The 23,109-nt window shown below is 35.2% G+C and overlaps 1 protein-coding gene across 1 annotated transcript in view; it reads right to left on the bottom strand.

Moving 5' to 3' along the window:
• LOC120351063 overlaps positions 1 to 23,109 on the bottom strand; it is a 303,920-nt gene that overhangs the window by 34,184 nt on the left and 246,627 nt on the right. Inside the window, exon 3 of the mRNA XM_039427010.1 lies at positions 13,175 to 13,334. Within this exon, the coding sequence (XP_039282944.1) occupies positions 13,175 to 13,334 (160 nt within the window). The remainder of the gene's footprint in view (positions 1 to 13,174; positions 13,335 to 23,109) is intronic.

Genomic DNA, 23,109 nt, shown 5'->3' with positions numbered 1-23,109 from the left:
TTGAACGATTGATGAAAAAAATCCGTGCTGATTATGAGCTGATGAAACATCAAATTATCTTTGATTAAATGCTCTATCAGCTCATAAGCAGCACAGATTGTTTTCATCAATCGTTCAAAAATTATAAAGGTGCGTACAGACTTTCGCTCTGCTCCGCAACCGAACGTCACTCCAGCAGAGCGATTGATGATCGACCGGGGAGCAACAGTGGTTCGACCGGGGAACGCGAGAAGATCTAACATCTTCCGTAACGTTCATGATGGGTGCGTGGGCGGCGCGACTGTGGTTCGATGGAGGAACGAGGGCGGTACGAGGGGGGAGCGTGCTCGGTGCGGGTTGGAAGAGCGTATATGTGTACGCAGCTTAAGAGAGAATATAAGAAAAAAAAGAGCGAAAAAATGGAAGAAAATTTGGTTTTTACTTTCCTTGCCCTACTACCATAGGTAAGGAAAGTATTGCTTCCCAAAAAAAATTAAGGTACCCAAATTTCATATTTTCTATAGGTTTCAAGGTCCCCTGAGTCCAAAAACATGATTTTTGGGTGTTGGTCTGTGTGTGGGTGTGTGTGTGTGTGTCTGTGAACACGATAATTCCATTCCTAATCAACCGATCGACTTGAAATTTTAAACTTAAGGTCCTTATACCATGAGGATCCGACAACTAAGAATTCAATGAAATTCAATTCAAGATGGCGGGAAAAATGGCGGATTATTACTAAAAAACATGTTTTTCGCGGTTTTCTCGAAAACGGCTTTAACGATTCTCTTCAAATTCATACCATGGATAAGCCCTATCGACTCAAATGAGTCTCATTTCTGGGAAAATTGCAGGAGCTCCATAAAAAATCGTTTTTCTTCACATTCATAGCCTGTATACTTATATATCAGCTCTATCAACTGGAATGGAACTCCTTTCTGGGAAACTAATGGGGGTCCACCCCATCCTTGAGAAATAGACTTTGTAACTTCCTTCTCGTGCATGAGGTAAGTAGGTAGAGCAGTTCATAAAAAGAACACATAGTCGAGATATTCCATCTGCAGAACAGCTGTTTTGATGACTTTTGAAGAATATCATCGAATTTCACAATTTACACAAAGGAAAATCTGGTGTGGCGAACTCACATAACTTTTAAATATAAATGTTCATGAGATGCATAGTTTCCGAGATATGTGCGAAAAATGATAAAATGGTACTTTCAAACCACCCCCACCCCTTTAGCACAGTGGGTAGGGGTAAGGACTTGTTATGAGTATATACATAAGGATATGTTAATCCTCTAACTATCTTCAAAAGAGCTGTGGAGTTGAAAATTGTGTTCCAAACTTTTCCGTCTATAATCTTTCGTTGACTGGACTATTGATCGAATAAATCAGATGTTTTTGTTGTCAGGATGATAGCAGCAGTTCATGCGAAACGATGTATGCATTATCTTTCTCCTTATCAAGGTGCATTTACACCAAAGTTATTAACAAAATGTTACGTTAATTACTTGATCCTGATTGATAATATTAGATTGAACATAACCTATCATACACAAGATGAACATCTTAACATTTTGTTAATAACTTTGGTGTAAATGCAGCTTTAGTTTCTGAAAGATGTAACCCATCAAACTTCATTTTATCATTCACTTGACAAAGATGAGATTATTTTCAAAGCATGGTACAAAATTTATTTGAATGCTAAATTGAAATTTGTAGTCCTCACCTTACAAAAATTATTATGATTCTATTGATGTGTCGAGATGTGAGTATTCTTGTTTTGTTTCACATGTGAAACAAATTTAAGATTCTGTACATTCTTGAAAATATTTTTTTCTTGTCTGAGGAAATCTTGCACAATAATTTTCAAGAATGCCGCTGATATTCAGTTATGATGCCGCTGATATCAGTTCTTCTATTGGAATCTCTGGTTGAAATAATTATGTTTACAATCTATCTTCTATACTTATAAAATTCTTATCTCACTGACTCACTGATCACGATCTCTGGAAAACTACTGGATGGATTTCAACAGAACTTCCTTATAAGTTCTAGGTGCTCACTAAGAAATCTTTTGGCGATATTTCAACTCTAAGGGTTTGAAGTTCGCCTTTTAGCATGTATATTCTTCTTCTCCCTATCTCTTAATTATAATTGAAATGTCCATATCATATGTTACTATAGAACTATAATCTACAGAAAGTACCTATTCGAAACAGTTGATAACTGGCGACCAATTAATGATTTTGTCAGGTTGGCTTTAAGTTGAGATTAGTTCATTAGGTTGGCACCAAGTTGAAGAATTAATTAAAATGCATCTATCGAGAACAAATTGTTTGGGCACTGCTGCTTCAATCAGAGCTATTCCTGAGAGTATAGATAATTTTTATTTTTCATAAAACAAACTCTCATGACGAGAGTTGCTTCTATCAATTGATCCTATTCTATCAAGACTAATTTTGTTTGTATATCTGACAGATCGCGAAAACTGCTTAAAGGGGTATTTTAAAAACTTCAGAAGTGTCCGTTGTGGAATCTGTTTGTGAAGAATGAGGAAATTCGGCCAAAATTCAACTTGGGCGAAAGAAATGGGTTTTTTATTAAAACGGCCAAATAGCTGTTGTTGCTTTTTCTAATGTGAAAATATCATGCATAGAAGTAAGGCGCTTTTCCCATGAATCAATTATTCCCAAACATTGATTGTTTCACCAAAGAAGATATAAGGTAGCCTTCGTTTAAAATATTGGAGAATATGCATAATAGTTCGTTGACTGTCAGTATTTCTCATTAAGAGCATCAATGCTTCCCATTCAAACAATGCTGACACATTCATGTGAATCTTACTATAATTTGGTTACTTTAGAGCAGATGAAGATAATTTAGATGTTGATGATCGCTACTGTCTCAATTTCAATCATGTTTGACATTTTTGCTTTTGCTGCAAGCTGTTATTATTATGTGGAATAAGCTGTCATTGAATGAAATCATAATCATTGAAGTCAATTATACGTAGTAAGCAATTTCTGTTTGAATAGTCTATGTGTATTTGTGGATATGTATGTATGTCGGACGGATCTCGAGAATGGCTCTAACGATTTTGATCAAATCAGGAATATAGTGGGTTTGCGACAAAAAACTTTATTTTGGAACAAGTCTCAACTCTGGGAAAATTCGTTGAAGTACCACGAGAAAGGATTATTGGTCCCTCAAGTAGCAGCTGATCAGAAAAAAGTTTACCATAGTCTGTTGAAAACGTAAGAAAGTGTGAGCAAATAAAAAACATTATAATAGCTGTAGTTGAGTTACCAATATTGGCGATCTTATTTTAAAACATTGCAGTATTAATGGAACTTCTGGAAGAATAGGTTTAGAAAGTGACTGGATGATAGCAAAAGAAATTTAAAATCGATCTCTCCAAACATATGGTAGTTGAATGTACTTTTCATTGTGAGGTGATAGAAATGCGACTAATTACTTCAGCTTCTGTTGTATTGGTTCCTCTGTTGCTCTATGTTTGTAAGCAGCCATGGCCTTGAGAGAGACAGTTGCACTGTCTGTTAATTCATAATCCGTACTAAATACCAAGAGAACCAATCAGAGTAGCCTTCTATTAAAAAATACCTGCTCTGATTACTTCTCATGAACAGATAGAATTAAATAGAGAATGCATTTATTCAAATGCTAATTAATATATGATTATTATTTAACGAAAATCCCAAATAAATGCTGCAAATCACCCCAAAGACCTCTGCTACTGCAGACATTGACAACAGGGTTAACAGCTAGATGGAAATTCGATGAGAACTACTATCCAAAAATTAGTAGCCAGCCCGGGAGTCGAACCCGGTACCTCCCAATTGCCAGTCAGGAATGCTTACCCTTACACCAAACTGACAATCTCTGGATAGCAGCGCTCATTTTATACAAAGCCAGAGCGGCCAACCAATTACAGATGGAATTGAATAGAGAATGCAGTTATGCATTGAAAATGAGCGCTGCTATCCAGAGATTGTCAGTCTGGTGTAAGGGTAAGCATTCCTGACTGGCAATTGAGAGGTACCGGGCTCGATTCCCGGGCTGGCAACTAATTTTTGGATAGTAGTTCTCATCGAATTTCCATCTAGCTGTTAACCCTGTTGTCAATGTCTGCAGTAGCAGTGGTCTTCGAGGTGATTTGCAGCATTTATTTGGAATAAATAATAATTATAATCCTCATGAAATTCAATCCTGATTGGAATTGAACATGCTTTTTTGTTACTGGGCCTGATATTTCCATGTTTCAAAATCAGCTAAAAACTAAATCGAAAAAACATAATATTCCATCAGCTGCTCCTATTCCCTTCCATGATGTTATCATGACACAAGACAAATCTATTGATATTGATAGATCACAAGTGAATTCCAAAGTTGTCAATCTAGATAGAAATTAAATTGAGTTACATGTTAGTTTACATCCAAATTTTCCTCCCTAAGCTTTTGGTTTCAAGCAAAGATCAAAGAAAGAAATCATATAATGGTAGTCAATAATCAAAGCGATTGAATAAACTCTATTCAGATCTATGCAAATTCACATTGAAATGATCCCATTTTAATATTTATGATTGTAGAGTTTAGGACATGTGAAATCAGTCACAATAAATGTTATACTATTATGAATGGACTCTTATGTATGAATGGACTTCCATGGAAGAAAGAATCAGTGGATTGGCTGCTTTTACACATTTGGATGAGTGAAACGAAAAGTAAGTGACAGGCTATGCCAAAAATTCCAGAATAAGCAAGAGATCCATGGATACCAGAGTCATCAAATTCCGAATCAACCTTATTTGGAATTAAATCTTCAATTGCCAAAGCAAAAATAACGTGATCACTGCTAATTTGATAACTGCCATATCCTACAAAATTCGCTGCAATTAGACTACTCTTCTACAGAGCACTTCCAACACCTCAATTAATTATTTGAATGATTTGACTCAATAATTTTCATGCCAAGTTGTGGCCTAATCTCAAAAACGATTATAACAATTTTGGTAGGATTTAGATTATAAATGTTTCACAAAAACAATTTTATCTTTTAATTTCCGTAGCGAAGCACGGGTGCCTTGCTAGTATTTTATATGACTTCTGTATGACTTTTTCCTCTCGTGACTATTCAGTATATCTATAGCATACAAGGTGCGGAGTTTTAATGAGAGAATATACTTTTCTAGGAATCGGTCAATTTTGTTGTCCAACGAAATAAAAAGAGGTTCAAAGAGTTTGTGGACAAAATCTTAAGCTGACTGATTAAAGAGTTCGAAATATATTCTAGAATATACAAACACACAACATGCAGGCAACGATCTTGGGGTTGAGTTATGAGTGGGAACTCGCTAACACACCTTCAATCAAATTGATTTTTCATCAAAATATGAAAAAATGGATGAGCATTCAACACATACGGCAAATTTCCTGGAGCATCTGCACCCACGTTCATCAAGTATCATTGTTTAAATTGTTCGGTAACAAGTCACCTATCAAATCGCCCTTCCTGATCTAATTCCAGTCTCTCACCAGAACCACATCACAAGTCCAGTATCAAAACAGTGAGCGCATTTTGGAATTTGCGGTTCAAGTGTTGGCAGGCCTGCTGAAAAGCGAGGGAGTTTTCGAATTATAAACTTGACGTGGCCAGGTCTACGAAATTTGAAGCAATAATTTGGCGCGCACGGAATCTGCATGTCGAAGTTGATTAGTGTGTCATATGTTCCAGCGAAGTTTGTGATGTGCGCGTGCGCGTTTGTGCCTTGATAACAAAATGCAAATGACGTCACCAAATGGTCGGCCAACATGCATACTGATCAACGAAGCTGAATTGACGAGTTCTTTTGGCGCACTCTTTACATAACTCGCCCCCGTGAATGAGCCATGCTCAGATTGACTTTAAACTGTCAGCATTGATACAATTGAAAGCATTCTGATATTATCCACAGGAAATGCTGACTTTTTCAAGTGAATCTCAGTATATACACCATGACATTGTAGTTAGCGATGAACATGTCAAGCGTAAACTCCAAATTTGGATCTAGATAGAACAAACTGAATACGATCCCAAATGCAAGTTATGCATTTCAATCGCTGCATTTTCCCTGGCCGCAATTCCTAAGTAGTCAGAGTTCATAAATAGAGATGCTGGAACTGTAGTTTGATTTCGAATAAGTTACTGTTTCATTAGGAATATGGGTATTTCCAAATATTATGTTCTTCATTGATTTTTTTTCTTTTTTGTTACTCATTCATCTGGTTTTATGATAATCTTGTTCTGAAACAATCAATTCTCTAGTTTCATAATTCCATGAATGACCCTAATGATTTTGATTATGCATCAAAACCAAGAAATAATTTTTTTGATGGATCTGATCAATGAATATTTCATTTTTTTAGAACATCTATCCAAATTCTTGTTCAATTTCTGATTTTGTAAGAGCCAGTGACGTAAATAGAATATATTTTTTGGGGGGCCAAGGTTAATGTTGGGTTAAGTAACACCCCATTATACTTAATATCAGTTTTGCTGATCATATTCAGGTGGTAATTTGCGTTGAACGTCTTTTTTACTTTACGGCCAGGCCGTCAAGAATTCAGATTACTGTACTTTTTTCTGTAATAACTGTACAGATTTCTCTTCATATTCATATTCATTTTTTCTGGAGTGGGGGGGAGCTGGACCCCTGGGCCCCCCACTTATATACGCCCCTGGTAAGAGCTGAAGTGACTGATCATGGATAATGACTCTGATATAACACTTAGCAAAACTTATTATCTGTAAGATACTCTCATAGAGAGAGTATTGAAGCTGAAGCTCACAAAATCACATCAATTATTTCAAGAAGATCATTAGTCGAAGTTTTAATAAATATTAATGGAATAATATCATGGAAAAATGCAGATGAAGTTGCTTGGCATGATTCGCCATATTCGTGGTTTCCTGACTGACCTTCCCGTTCTTCAACGTTTGTAGTGATCACAACCACTTGCCCGTTCTATAAAGTTCGTAGCAAACAAGACCTGCCATTTCTATAACGTTTGTAGTAATTGCAACTTGATATTGTAATTTAAAAACAAATGGATCCATGGGTTAGCGCATTTGCACATTGTGGTCTAGACAGCAACCTGACACAGCCATTAGCCCAACTTCTAATACCTTAGAACTTAAACCAGACCTGTGGGAAATCACAACATGTAGAATTCAATTTGCATGCAACTAATGGTAATGACAATAATACCAAGCAAAATTCTGGAACTCATTCAGTTCGAGAACAAAAGAGAAGAGAGATAGTAACGTTCTCGAACATTCTGTGAAGAGTTCTCACACAAGAAGTCCGGAGATGAACGAGAATAAGATTATTTTGAAACAAACAATACTATTACTGTCCTGATGTAGTGAATTCAATTATTTCCACATCACTATACTATTCAATAATTTCAACACAGAATAATTATGTGTTATTAACTCAATTATTAGTTTGTTATTAACTCTGCAATAGCATATATCGCAAATTAAATTTCCAATACTTTTTATCCAGCTCCCGCAATAACAACAGCTTCAGTCGCATTTTGGATTGAAGATAATAAGACAAATTATGAAGCTCATATCAAGAATTGAATAATTGAATTGGACTACAAAATAAAAATAGAGACGTGATATTCACGAACTAGTGGTTTCATCGGTTATCAGATTACAGTCTCCAGATCTCATAACTCATGACAGTTTAATTAAGTGAGTAGTGTGAATGTTGATGTTGTGGAGCTTTTCCATAATTGAATAGACTTAGAACGTTATCAAAAATCCACTTTAATTAAATAAAAATTAAAAATTAATATTTTACAGGAGCATGCTTTCGTGTGTGCTCACACATCATCAGCTGTAAGTTACAGTAAAGTTACAGGAAGTAGAAAGATTCCAACTTAACAAAAACAAAAGCAAGAGCTACTTGATCATTCTGACTAATTATCATTCCTATTTTTAATTTATGATTTTTATTTTAATTCTAATTTATATTCTTAATTCTAACAAAATTATTAGAAAATATATGATTTTGGCCTACTTTTTATGAAAAACTTTTTACTTATTATAAAACTAACAAAAACAAAAGCAAGAGCCACTTGATCATTGTAATTGATTGTTAATTCTAATTTTCTTAATTCCAACAAATTATTTGAAATTACATGAATATTTCATATGAAAAATCATAATAAAAATAAATAGGTGTAAGGCAGTAAAATAGGTTATCTAAGTTAAAAAGACTTCCACTCTGAAATCTTTTTAACTTAGATAACCTATTTTACTGCCTTACACCTATTTATTTTTATTATGATTTTTTTCATATGAAATATCCATGTAATTTCAAATAATTTGTTGGAATTAAGAAAATTAGAATTAACAATCAATTACAATGATCAAGAGGCTCTTGCTTTTGTTTTTGTTAGTTTTATAATAAGTAAAAAGTTTTTCATAAAAAGTAGGCCAAAATCATATATTTTCTAATAATTTTGTTAGAATTAAGAATATAAATTAGAATTAAAATAAAAATCATAAATTAAAATTGGAATGATAATTAGTCAGAATGATCAAGTAGCTCTTGCTTTTGTTTTTGTTAAGTTGGAATCTTTCTACTTCCTGTAACTTACAGCTGATGATGTGTGAGCACACACGAAAGCATGCTCCTGTAAAATATTAATTTTTAATTTTTATTTAATTAAAGTGGATTTTTGAAAACGTTCTAAGTCTATTCAATCATGACAGTTTCATATAAAAAATTAATTTCCCTCCCAATCATGGTTTCTATCTATGTGTGAATTGTGAAATAAAATTAAATAAGAAGTTGGTGTGAACTGGAATGTGATAATAATTTTTAACCTCATAAACTCTGGCTGTTGATCAACGTTAGTAGACAGTAACTTTGCTTGACTACTAACTTTGCTTGTTGATATCATTTTCAAAGGAACATTATGCGTTATTTTGATTTATAAGATTTTATTTCTTCTCATCTGCTTTTTCATCAGAAATTTTTGTCATAGAGAAGCTTATGAGGATCCAAAGCCATTCCAAAATCAGTTTATAAAGATAATTGCAAAAATCGAGAACTTTTTTTTTGTTTTCGCATCTTGTATGTAATGGTATAGAATATTATTGAGCATATTACTATAATATATTATTATCCTTAGAAACCAAAAATGGCATGACTAGATCAAGTATGACAGGTATTAGGTAAAAGACTAGAAATCTCATAACTTGAGAATCCTGACAGAGAGAATCTAGTGAATCTTTTTCAACTGCCTATGTGTAGAGGAAACTCTATAAAGTCTCACAATTCGAATTCTCCTAGATTCAATTGAGCGGAGCATGGAATCTGTTTCAAAAGACTCGAGGCGCAGAACTTCACGCATAAAATCCACGTAGGTGTTGAGGAAAAATCTGAAAATATCTGATTTATCTGCGAACTGTTTGAAGAGCTGTAGAGGAGAAAGTGAACGGGAAATGGTGGAGCGCTCTAAGGGTGTTTACGTTGGCAGCAGACGAGCTTACAGAGAACGAAGACAGGCACATCCAAAATCCTTCCAAATATTATGTCACCATAGCAGAAAAATATAGCTTCGGAAATGGGAGGAAAATCTATAAAACAAATCGACCGGGAGAAGCTGTCCGGTCGGACTAACGCGAGACTAAGGCAACAGGACTCTGCCTCGATAGTCCGACAGGCGCCGCCCGCCACGACACACTCACTGTCCAGGGGATTGCTCAACACAGTGGACAAAAAAGGCAAGAAAAACAGAAAAGAAAGAGTAAAGTGATCGATAGAAAAATGGAAGCTCTCCTGAAGGTTCTGTTCTGTCCTACATTTTCCGGCCCCGCTCTCATCTCAACAAAATCCGCTTTTCAAAAGGATTTCCACTGAATTTCCTCGGCTGTCCGGCAGCAAGCGTTTATCTAACATTGAATTTACTGGCCCATCATTCATCGCTTGAAAACTTCCACTTTTCCCACCTCCTTACCGTCACCTCCTCCTCCAGATCCTCCACCGTGCCACCCTCTCTTCCACTACACACCCTCCTCCTCCTTATACTCTCCCACACCAGCCTTTTTGTTCCTTAACTTCCTCGGGCTCATCTTTCGCCAACCCCCCACTTTACCCTATACTCATCACGTCCCTTAACATCGCCTTCTCCCAATCACAGGAAACCGTAACAAGAGAGTGTCGGATGCAATTGATCGGTAAGTTTCAATAGGTACATGAATGTGTTCTGCATGGGATATTGCCTCTTCAAAGGCTCCACTCAAAAATGTCGCAGATGTCATTGAAGCTATATATTGTGTACTTGAATGGATTGACCAAGCTTCAATTGAGATTAAAATAGCATATTCTCTCATCCTCATAATGCTCCTCTGTAAAAGACTTAGTAGTTGTCAGACATAGTTGTCTGAGAATTTAGGTTCTCAAAAGACACTATAGACTGCACCAAAAATATTCAAAAGGAATGGGAATAATATCTTTATAAGCATATTATAAACCTATAAACATGCAATAAAACTGTCAGGAAGTTCTCATTAGAATATGAGAGTAACTTGATGATAGGATAATTCTCTCCCTTATTGAACACATTGACATTCAACTCGAATCACAGCACATCACAACACTCATTATGGCTCCTCATTAAATGAGTCATTCCATATTGCAGGCTATCATGGTATTGAAGGAGCACTGTTATAATAAATATGTATATCCTCTTATACTTTTAACTGGGACAGACACTATCGGAGACTGGAACAATTTTAGTCGAGATTGTAGGAGATCTCGCAGAGTTTCATAAACTGAATTTATAGTTTGTCATCGACAGTCATTAGAACAGATGACTGCAGCCAGGGCGTGAAACAGAAGCCAGCCGTAACGGCGGAGATACAGCCACAACCTGTAGATGCAGCACAGCAACAACCTGTAGACGCAACCCCTGAGCCAGTCCTGCCAGAGCCACCACGTCGATCAGGGAGAGAAATGAACAGGCCAGTACGTTTGAACTTGTAAGATAAGGGGAAAGATGTCATATACCTTCCGATTACCGATTAAAAAATCTGGTATGACGCACTCATACAACTTTCCTTGCCGTTATGAGAATTGATCATCTGACGCTAGTGTTACCGCGCATCTCAAGTCTACTATTCAAAGATTTGAGCCAGCTGGTGACAGGGCAATAACGCTGGAGACACACGAGGTCTGCTATCTCTTCATAGTGAATCATTTAATAGAATTAACAGTTTGCAATTGGATAATCACATTTTCTCGAATTTCAAGCTTATTATTAATTTTAGGTGAAAATGTTACTGGACATTAATTGTAGAAATTCTCAATCTTCTCCACTAGAAATTTTTTGTTCAAATTGTATCTGAAGTCTGATAATTGAGAATCTAGAATCAAACTTTGCATAGATGGGGCGGAGCTCCTGAAATTTTTACAGATATGGGACTTGTGGCAGTTGATAGAGCTTGTCGATGACTATTTCAGGTATAACTTTAATCGAAATCGTTGAAGCCGTTTTTGAGAAAACCGCGAAAAACCCTGTTTTTGACAACATTTTCGCCATTTTAGCCGCCATCTTGAATCGCATTTGATCGAAACTGTTCGTGTCGGATCCTTATAGGGGAAGGACCTTACGTTCCAAATTTCAAGTCATTCCGTTAATTGGGAGATACACAGACGCACATACACTCATACACACACACACACACACACACACACACACACACACACACACACACACACACACACACACACATACATACATACATACAGACCAATGTCCAAAAAACACTTTTTTGGTCTCAGGGGACCTTGAAACGTATAGAAATTTAGTAATTGGGGTAGCTTAATTTTTTCGGAAAGCAATACTTTCCTTACCTATGGTAATGGGGCAAGGAAAGTAAAAGGCACTGGCTGACGATTCGATTCATATGGCTATGTACGATACGAAGTGTTATTATGATGAGAGTGAACTAATAAAGTGTTATAATTTGCTATCAATGAATACATGAGTAAATTTATTATTAAAAACCCTGAGGATACAACAGATACATTCTATATGAATCGAATATATTAATGAAATGGTAGAATTGATGGTGTTGTTGTGAAATCTCTCCATAATAAGAAAACAAAGGTATTGTCAAATTCCACTAAAAATTTATTAAAAACTATAAACAGAACCATGGTTTTACGTAGTTAACCAACGCAACATCAGCTGTACTGAGGAATGTGGATAACTACGTTGGTTAACTACGTGAAACCATGGTTCTGTTTTAAATGTTTAGTGAAATTTGACAATATCTTTGTTTTCTTATTATTTCTTATTAATGAAATGAATATGAAGAGATTCATTATCTCAATAAATCCAAAGATATAATATGTACTGCAACACTGCCAAATAAGAGTTGATCAACGTTGTGTACAGCTGATTATGAATGAGAATCAATCCTATACTATCAAACGAGCAACTTCTGTTTATATGTTTGGATGTTTAGATATTTAAATGATTAGATGTCTAGATGTTTGGATGTTCAGATGTTTATATTTTTGGATGTTTAGATGTTTGTATTCCACCGGATCTCGAAAACGGCTCCAACGATTCTCACAAAATTCAGAGCATAGAAGGTTTATAATATAAGGATTCGATTGCACTAGGTCTCATCCTTGGGAAAAATCGCTGAAGGACATTAAAAGGATAATTATTATTCATCTTTGGAGAAACAGCTGATAATAATTATTTCGTCGTCTGTTGGTGATGGAAGTGAGTGAGCGAGTTCACGTGTGTGGGACTGTGACAAAATGTGCCTTTGTGAGGGAAATTTTTGCATTCCTCTTGGAATTAATCTTAATTTACTGTGATTAGATAGAACATTTCTGTATGAATGTTATGAATGTGATTATGATTTCTTCTTTCGTAATAAATTTTCTATGCTTTTGTACTCTCCGATATTGAATATTCACATAAAACACGTGACGAATTGGCAACGTGAATGAGTGCGGGTGCTCAGGAGGGACTCAGTCGCTCCAATTTCCATCGGACTAGTCTCGTTTTTTTGACTACAGTGTATATCAACCTGTGAGGTATATAGTATATAATCATTTCAAATTGAATAACATGTAATGAATGAATAAGCCAACCTGTAAATTGGGGTTCCGAGATCCTCGCGGTACCAGAGCACAAGTAGGACGGCATCCTCGGTGTCCTTGTGGTGCACTGGTGGCTGCTCGTCGGTGGTGGAGATGTCGCAGGGCAGGAACACTGCGTCTCCGGCCACCGCCTGCACCTGATACACCGGCACTGCAACACAACAACACTATTCAACAACCAACACACAACAAAACAATGTCATCACTTCAATACACAACCAATGCAATACAACAACACAATTCAACAACCAACACACAACAAAACAATGTAATCACTTCAATACACAACCAATGCAACACAACAACACAATTCAACAACCAACACACAACAAAACAATGTAATCACTTCAATACACAACGAATGCAACACTCAAATTGAGAGGGCTGGTAAAAAAAATCAAAATGGTGAGTTAAAGACCAATCTTTACTCTGCAACACGAATCAACAAACAATAATAACGAGAGCAGATGATGAGTTGATGAATGGGATTTTTATTTTGGCAAAATAAGAATATATATATATATATATATTTCGCTGTGGCTACAGTTACGGTAACATTAGCTCGTATCGAGTTCCGGTAAACATTTGAGCATGCGCGGCTACCGCTATTTAGATGTGCATTGTGCTGCTTGTGGTTTTTGGTCACATGGTTATGATTTCTAAGTAACTAACTAACTTCATTATTTACTAACTTATTTCTAACTAACTTCATTGAAACGATAGGTTATCATAACCATGTCACCAAAAACCATCAACACCACAATGCACATGTAAATAGCGGTAGCCGCGCCTGCGCAAATGTTTACCGGAACGCGAATGGAGTTACGGTTACCGTAACTGTAGCCACAGCGTATATATTTATAAAGAATCTATAAGGATAAAGTTATTAACATTTTGTTAATAACTTTGGTATATATATATATATTATATATATATATATATATTATATATATATATATATATATATATATATATTTATCATTCTGAAAGCTAAAACTGGGTTCAAATGAAGTTTGATGGGGTACATCTTTTAGAAACTAAAGCTGCATCTACACCAAAGTTATTAACAAAATGTTAATAACTTTATCTTTATAGATTCTATTAGATTGAACGGAACTTGACAAACACATATGTTCATCATGTGTATGATAAGTTATATTCAATCTGATAGAATTTATAAGGATTAAGGTATTAACATTTTGTTAATAACTTTGGTGTAAACGCATCTTTATATAACTTCAGTCTATTAATTGTATAGGAAAAAACAAGATGAAGCTCCCGGTATACAGGAGCATCTAACCAAAAAATCTCACTAATAATCAACTCAAGTGCCAGGCAAAAGTGAAGTATTAGCATAAGATGGGATAGAAAATGAGAAAAAAGATAGGAAGGTTGATTGAAACTTGGAACTAATTTTCAAGAAAAACTGTATAATATCTCAATGGTTTCAATACCGCAAAGTTACCAAGAAACCTCGTTTGAACCTTAAGAAAAGTTCACGAATATGATGGATGAATCATACTACATAGTCCAAATGAGGGATGAATATTCTATATTAGGCTTTCCAAGAGCATAATAGGATTGATTGAGTCAATCTCGTAGAATATTCATGGGGACAGAATTCAATGGGGACGAGAAAATGATGAGTTGAAGATTGAACAACTGAAGAATAAAATATCACCTCCTAGATCCTGATATAACTCAATTTCATGTTGTGAATCAGTAATTATTTTCGGAATTGATAGATGAGTTGAAAATTGACTCAGATCCTCAAGTAAGAAGAAAACATCTTCTAGAGACGTACAACTAAGTAGAACTATTGTTTCATTATAATTATTTGATTATAATGTTTCATTATATAAACGTTCATTTGTTTCCATTATAATATAGTATGTATAGTATAGTGTTAGTATGCAATGGGTCTTGCAAGATCTGGCAGTACATTGTCATTTGTGATAAAGAATCGATCAATCAATAAACTATAAGAAAAATCTGGTGTGGTACACTCACACAACTTTCCTTGCTCATATTTGAAACTACGATCAGACTTCTGTATATGTGTATAAATATACTAGCAAGAACCCGTGCTTCGCAAGGATCTATTTTAAAACTTGACAAAATGAAAACTTGACGTAATGAAATTTTGAAGAATTGAAAATAGGCCTATAATCATCCTTGGTTAATTAAGAATCTATAAGCAAAATTTCAAGTTAATTAGTCCAGTAGTTCAGACGTGATGATGCGTCAAACATAATTTCCCTATCCCGTACGTGCATAAGCCAGCTTTACTTTATATAATTATTATAGATAATAGTTAACGACTGCAAGAGATAGGACTGTGGAACAGAATAGTGGTGAAACTATGATAGCGCCAGAAATGTCTCGAACACAATAGTAGGTACTACATGAACTTTTTGAAAGTGATTTGAAAAAATGTTAAAACAACAGAACTGAATCCTTATCATTCTACCTTCATTTAGAGAGGCTTTTGTTTAAGCCGAATGGAAATCTATTTATAAAAAAATTAATGTTTTTTTGTGTGTTTGTTCCCTGTAGACTTGAAAACTACTTGACATAACGGCATGAAACTTTGGGAATATGTTGTGTGAATACTGGGGATGGTTTCTGAACAGAAATTTTAATAGGGGGGCTAATTTAGCATCTAAAGTTACCAGCTGTAATAAACACATCACCCTGTGATAAATTATTGTGTACTGGTATTAAAACGGTAGTTTGGAGTTGAAGTGTAGTTGATTGGTACCAGCTGTTGATAATGGTTCCTTAGAAGACCTATACAGATAATTATCACTCCCCTATCATTGAGAAACTGGTAAATGTTGAAAAAAATTATTCACCTAATGAAAGAGAGTATATATTTATTGTATAGTATATATGTATAGTATTCATATTGCATTCATTAATTACTGAAGAATGAAAGAATAATTTACAATTTTTTGAATTTAGCTTAGCTTATATTCATCCTAGAATCGAAAGAATATGGAATTCTGTTTGATTCATCGTACATCGCATATTTCCTGGACCATATATCGACAATCTACAGCTATGAAAACATTGAATATTTTTCTTTGAAACACTGATATAACCTTTTTTTTAATTGAAAACTTTACTAATAGATATAACTACCAATTGATTGAGAAGAATAATATTTTTTCGGAATAATGAATGCTGCATGACTAAGCACATAGGAAGTCCGTATTGAGATGTAAATGAGCATGTTGATTGTCAGATAAATTTCATGATTCACCAAATAAAGTCACGTGTAACATGAGATACATTGGCGGTACGAAGTTCGCTGGGTAAGCTAGTCATTAAGCTTTATTATTAATAGACAACGCTGAAAAAGACAGGCTCAATCACCAGGAATACTATAAATCTATGAGGGACCAGTAAGCCATTAATTTTGAGTAGTTTAATTACTTCCATTATGGACACTAGATACATTATGGACAATCAATACGTATGAAATTTATTAGCTACCGTACAGAATAAAAAATTTTTGATTGCAGTGACCCCGACTACTGTATTATGAATAACCATTCGGATCAAATATGAGGAATTACTCGCATCTCTCATCAACTCGTAATTTTTATTCACAAAATATTAACCAAAAATATATTTATATTAAGTTATATTTAATAAACTCACGGCTAGTACTCAATTTTGTCTTTTTCTGGCCGTGCTACAAATAAATGTAGGTATATGTTTGACATTTTGTTTCTGTAATCTTGTTGTCTATTAAAAAAGTTTCCAATGTGGTTTTTGATGACGATGAAATTTTAATTTGAAAAAAGAATTATCAACAAACTCCTAACCAAAGAAAACCTTTGTGCTCTGTTCTAATCGGAGTGTATGAGACTCCATATACAGCTGATAGAAGGCGCAAACCGAACTGGCCAAGCATACAACAATGGAACAAACACGTGGCAAGCTCGCGCTCTCAATCGACGCAAAATCAATTCAATCAGCTAATTGATGAAATTGTTTTAAGCTTTCCAATGATTACAACATATGTTATGTGCCAATTATCTCAGTTCCATATGGAGTTCACCTTACCATATGCTTACTTAATAGGATCCATTTTCATCCTTTGAAATCCTATCTCAAAATCCGAAGAAGAAGAAGAAGAAGAAGAAGAGAAGAAGAAGAAGAAGAAGAAGAAGAAGAAGAAGAAGAAAAAGAAGAAGAAGAAGAAGAAAGAAGAAAAAATAGAAGAAGAAGATAGATTATTATGTTGCTTTGGCCTGTGATCTGTATAAATGTCCTGTAACAACTAAAGGTGCGTCCACACATGCCGAACCGAACCTCGAACCGCGCAGCAAACCGTGCATTCCTCCGAACATCTTGCCTTTTAACGAACATGAGCATTATTATGTTCCATAATGTTAAAAATCAGCTGTTATTCATTCGCCGTACCGTACTCCGAACCATTCGCCGTGCCGCTTGCCTCTGTTCTAACTGCTCGCCTCACCTCACTCCGAACGCTGAACTTTTCAGCCAATCAGAGCCCTCGATTACAATTCGCCGTGCAGCTCGCTCCACAATATTTTGGCTATCCATCACAAGTGGAAAACATGCGAACATGAATACAGAAGTATGAGCAATTTTTTATTCGATTAAATTCATGTTTTGAAGAATTCATTGTTACGAATGATAAATTGATAGGAGCTTATAAATATTCTCTGATTCAAATGAAATAACTTCTGAAAAAAATAATGATTGGATAAATACCAGTATTGAATTATTGTTGACCAAGAACTCGGTACATCGACAATTCATTCAACTATTTCTGTATTGATAAAATTATAATTTTTTTCTCTATTGATAATCAATTTCATCAACTAACTGAAAAAAGTACTTCAATTTCCATGAATTTATTAATAGAACTATATAAATCTAAAGTGTAGGTCTTATCTAAATTCACAAAGAGTTTGATTCTTGTTGGCAAGAAAGATGTTATTCAACGCAGAAATCATTGTTATTTTACTAAAAGATAGGATAAAATGAATAGTTCTCTTTCAGGGGGAGTCTTGACAACCCACAAAACTCATTTTTCATTCGAAGAAATAATATCAAAAAGGTGCATAGGACCTTACTTTTTTGTTCAGCTTGCCAAATACCCCTCATTTCAATATTAAAATTTTCGACTGACTGTACAGTGAGTCAATCATTCTATCAAGGCTTGAATAATTTTAAAATTTTGATTAAATGAAAATGGTAGAGAATAATTATCATGTAGATATCAACACCTTTATTTAAAGACATATTAACTGCATGCGTTTTCATATTGCCGATACAGTATTGATAAAACTGTAGACGTTTATTTAGCAGTCTCAAAAAACTGTTCTAGCTGAAAAATTAATAATACATGCCACGTGTAGGCTTATACATTGCATCAGGAAAGCGAAGTTCAAAACTATGGTTTTCCTAAACATATGTTTTTGAGATAATTTCTTTGATGCAGCTGTTTCACATTCACCATTATAAATTATACAGAGTTTGTGAAAATAAAAATATCTATTGATTACCAAAGCAATACTATTATTATATCAATGATAATAATTAATTATCAAAACAATATTTCTATTATATTAATAATAAATTATTGAACATATTTATCAATTATCAGAACAATATTATTGAGGTTGAGTGGAGTCAGGTAGAAAGCAATAACAGAACAGATGTTCTTTTTTTGAATTTCTATCATATTATTTTGTTATTTCCAATGATTACAACATATGTTAGAATATCACATGTCAATAAATAAATTATCTCATTTCCATATGGCACTCACCTTACCATGTTCATAACCTTACTTAATAGGATCCTTTTTAATCCTTTGAAACCCTTAGAGGCAAAATATCTCAAAATCCGTTCTTAGTGCGCGTCTAGCATGTTTGAAGAATATTTGTGCTAAGTTTCAAGTCTGTAGGACAATTAGTTTGAGCTGTAGTGTGATTTTACATCAAAATTTTCGAAAAATGCCCTCTCCTGCACCCCCCTGTGCTCCTGATCGAAATTCTTCTGCATAGATCTAATTTCTTTTCGTCGCTGAACAAAAAAGTTCCTCATGACTTTGCTGTGCAATGAGCGGTTAAAAAGTACAAAATTTTGGGGGGGCCCATGCTCCCTCAGGGGGGCAAATTTCTGAAAATCCTTTCTTAGTGGATGTTTTCAGGCTACCATAAATAATCGTGCAAAATTTCAAGTTTTTAGGCTCAGTAATTTGGGCTGTGGTGTGATTTCAGTCTGTCGGGGCTTAGCCTTTTATAAGTATATAGAGAAGAAGAAGATATATAATTGTTTTCAGAGTACTTCTTCCTTTGTGGGAATTGTGAAATTCGATGATTTTTTTATAGTCGTCATTTTTTTAAAGTCATCAAAACAGCTTTTTTACAGATGAAATATCTACCTCATGCACGAGAAGGAGGTTACTAAGTCCATTTCTCAAGGATGGGGTGGACCACCCATTAGATTCCCAGAAAGGAGACTCATGTCAGTTGATAGAGCTGGTAAATAACTATACAGGGTATGAATTTAAAAAAATCGGTCAAGTAATTTTTGAGAAAATCGTGAAAAACATGGTTTTTTAGTAATTATCCGCCTTTTTCTCAAGAATATTACGGTGCTCCTGCAATTTCCCCAGAAATGAGACTCATGTCAGTTGATAGGGCTTATAGATAGCTATCCATGGTATAAATTTGAAGAAAATCGTTAGAGCCGTTTTCGAGAAAACCGTAAATAACATGGCTTTTTAGTCATTATCCGCCATTTTTCTCAAGAATATTACGGAGCTCCTCAGATTTTCCCAGAAATGAGACTCATGTCAGTTGATAGGGCTTATAAATGGTATAAATTTAAAATGGTATAAGCTATCTTGTAAATGGTATAAGCTATCCATGGTATAAATTTGAAGAAAATCGTTAGAGCCGTTTTCGAGAAAACCGTGAAAAACATGTTTTGTAGTAATTATCCGCCATTTTTTCCGCCATTTTGAATTCAATTTTATTGAATTTCTTATTGTCGGATCCTCATGGTATAAGGACCTTAAGTTGAAAATTTCAAGTCAATCGGTTGATTAGGAATGTAGTTATCGTGTTCACAGACATACACACACACACACACACACACACATTCACACACACACACACACATACACACACACAGACCAATACCTAAAAATCATGTTTTTGGACTCAGGGGTCCTTGAAACGTATAGAAAACTTGAAATTGGGGTACCTTAATTTTTTTTGGAAAGCAATACTTTGGAAAGCATAAGTTTGTTGACAGCTCAAGAGTTTTTAATCTACCACTTTTCAAGCTTGATAAGGGTAGAAGTTTCAGTTACTATCTATCTCCTTACCTATGGTAATAGGGCAAGGAAAGTGAAAATTAGGTTAGAGTTTGAGACGTAATATACGAGAAGTGTATAACTCTCACTGGATAATATTGATACCTGGAATCAGTTTATCAAATTCCAGGAATGAATCATAGCGGAAAATTGAAACAGGAGAATCTTTTTTTTGTAAACTGGGACAGCTTCATGGAGGAGGAAATACAACCCTCTGAAACCTCGATTTTTTCAGAATAATAAATTAAAGAGGAAAAATGGAAAAATTAGTTGAAGATTGAAAAGCGAGGAGCTGGCAAAGAGAAGAGGATAGTTCCAATTGGAACCTGATATTAATCTATAGAGGTTCGCCGCGTACACACGCATTTCATTTCTCATCAACTGAAGCTATTGTAAGGGTTTTCAGGTGTATTCCTCACACTATAATCAGCATATCTGTATCTGTACAAGATTGAATCAGCTGATGGGAAGCGAGATGCGCGTGTTTGTGGCGCATAAGTTTGTTGATAGCTCAAGAGTTTTTAATCTACCACTTTTCAAGCTTGATAAGGGTGGAAGTTTCAGTTACAATGTCAGTTTTTTCTTTCAATCAATGGCAAGTAATGATAAGCAAGTAATTATATCAAACAATTTATTAAATGTATGACTATAATCAATTGGAAAACAAAAAAGAAGAAACTACAGATTTATTAGTCTCTTGTGAATAGAAGTTGGGGATGTACGACTATTATTCCTGTTTATCACTAACAGCATGACATATATGGATTCCGATTCATCGTTTTTGAAAACAGTGCATTATACAATTAAACTTGTCTTGGTTATGTTCTTACTAGTTTTGATTTTAGTCCCTACAGTATTCCAAGTTGTAGCCTATTGATAAAATACAGAATTTTTTTTCAAAACATGCGTTCTCTAAATATTATTAAAAGTGTCATTCATATTTTGAGCACAGATCCAACACAGATCTTCAGCTAGTCTATGATTCCAATTTATTAAAAAACCCCAATCTTCGAACTTCACATTATTGCAAGGAAACATTCATTTTTTCTTCTGAAAAGTTTAAAACAATGTGCGAACTCACTGCCACAATCACAATGTAGCCGCATTGGAACTTTTTTACTTTAGAGAGCAAAGCATTTGAATAGAGGTTCCAAGTAGGAAATAAGTCTAGACAAGTGACAAACTAATCTTATCCACAATAGTGGCTCGTGCGATAAAAGCCCAGCTCGATTGGACCGATGTGACATCATGAAAGACATCTAGTTACAATCACAACAGATTGTATCGACTGCCAGTGAATGGTGTGGATGGGGCAAGGAGGGGGCGAAGCGAAACAGCCAATATAAGTGGAAGGGAGTAAATAAAAGGGTAATAAAAGCGGACTTGAATGGGATACCAGTAATGAAAGGCAACAACCAAGCGAAAAGAGTGTATAGTGTTCAAGTGGCTCTAGAGCAGTTCGAATTCGAGTTGGTGTTCCCAGCTGGATGTGCTCAAGCTCTGCTCTGCTCTGCACAGTGCTTGCGAGCGAAATGCTTCCTACCCGCCATATCAACCTCCACCACCGCTAACGAATAGCATTCATTTGACATAGCTACTTCTCTATTTACTACCAATGTAAAATTGAATGACGTGTAGACGGGAATGGGTTGTCAACATCAATAGCGGCCAATTCTATGAGAGAACTTCCAATATTCTTAGTACTAGAATTGAGAGCCATTCTCTGTACTGGAAAACTTCCATAATTAATCAATCAATCAATCAAGAATCTTCTTTATTCCACAATACAGCAAGTACAAAAATGATGAATAATATTAAATATAAAATACAAATTATTAAGTACTTAGATTAGGGTTTCATATTATACATTATGGAATGAGCCTACATGGGCACTGTGGCCTGTGCGTAGACTCAAGTTGGTATTTCAAGTAGAGTGAATCTTATGAAGGGGAAGAAGAAGGAGAGCCTAAATGGATTTAATAGATGAGGGTAATTTCATTCAAATGATTGTCATAGTTTCGTATTGTAGAAAGTCATTCTATATTGTTATGTCCGTCTGTAACATATATAGCCAGTCTGTATGTGGTGGATTCACGGAGGATCGGCAGCCTTGATTGCGGGATGATTTGGTTTGTGCTTTCCTCCCCTTCCCCCTCTCCAAAAGAGGCAAGATAACCTCTCTCCCTCACCCCTCCGCCATCTTCCCCGTTTATCTTTCAACCCAGCACTTCAAGAAGCGTGCTCGAGAAGTCAACATCGTTTCGTTCCATTTCTCCTATTCCGTGGCGTTCGAGCTGAACGCAATTACCTCATTCCGTTTCGTGATACATGTACAATATCTATAATATATAGGCCTACGCATAAAGACAGGATATCGTCAGCAGTAACTTCTACACACGAGATACAGTCCACTTCCTCGCCAGTTCCAAGGTTAGTGCAAATTGAAGACTTACTTTTGGGGCTGTCGACGTTTTCGTGAATTAAATCTTAACTGTACCCCAATCCATAGGTTTGGGGACAGGACGGGATTACCAGTATGGTAAAGTCAGTCGGTATT

Source organism: Nilaparvata lugens, chromosome 4 (genome assembly GCF_014356525.2).
Source record: "Nilaparvata lugens isolate BPH chromosome 4, ASM1435652v1, whole genome shotgun sequence".
NCBI lineage: Eukaryota > Metazoa > Arthropoda > Insecta > Hemiptera > Delphacidae > Nilaparvata > Nilaparvata lugens.
This window is presented reverse-complemented; position numbering and strand designations above follow the sequence as displayed.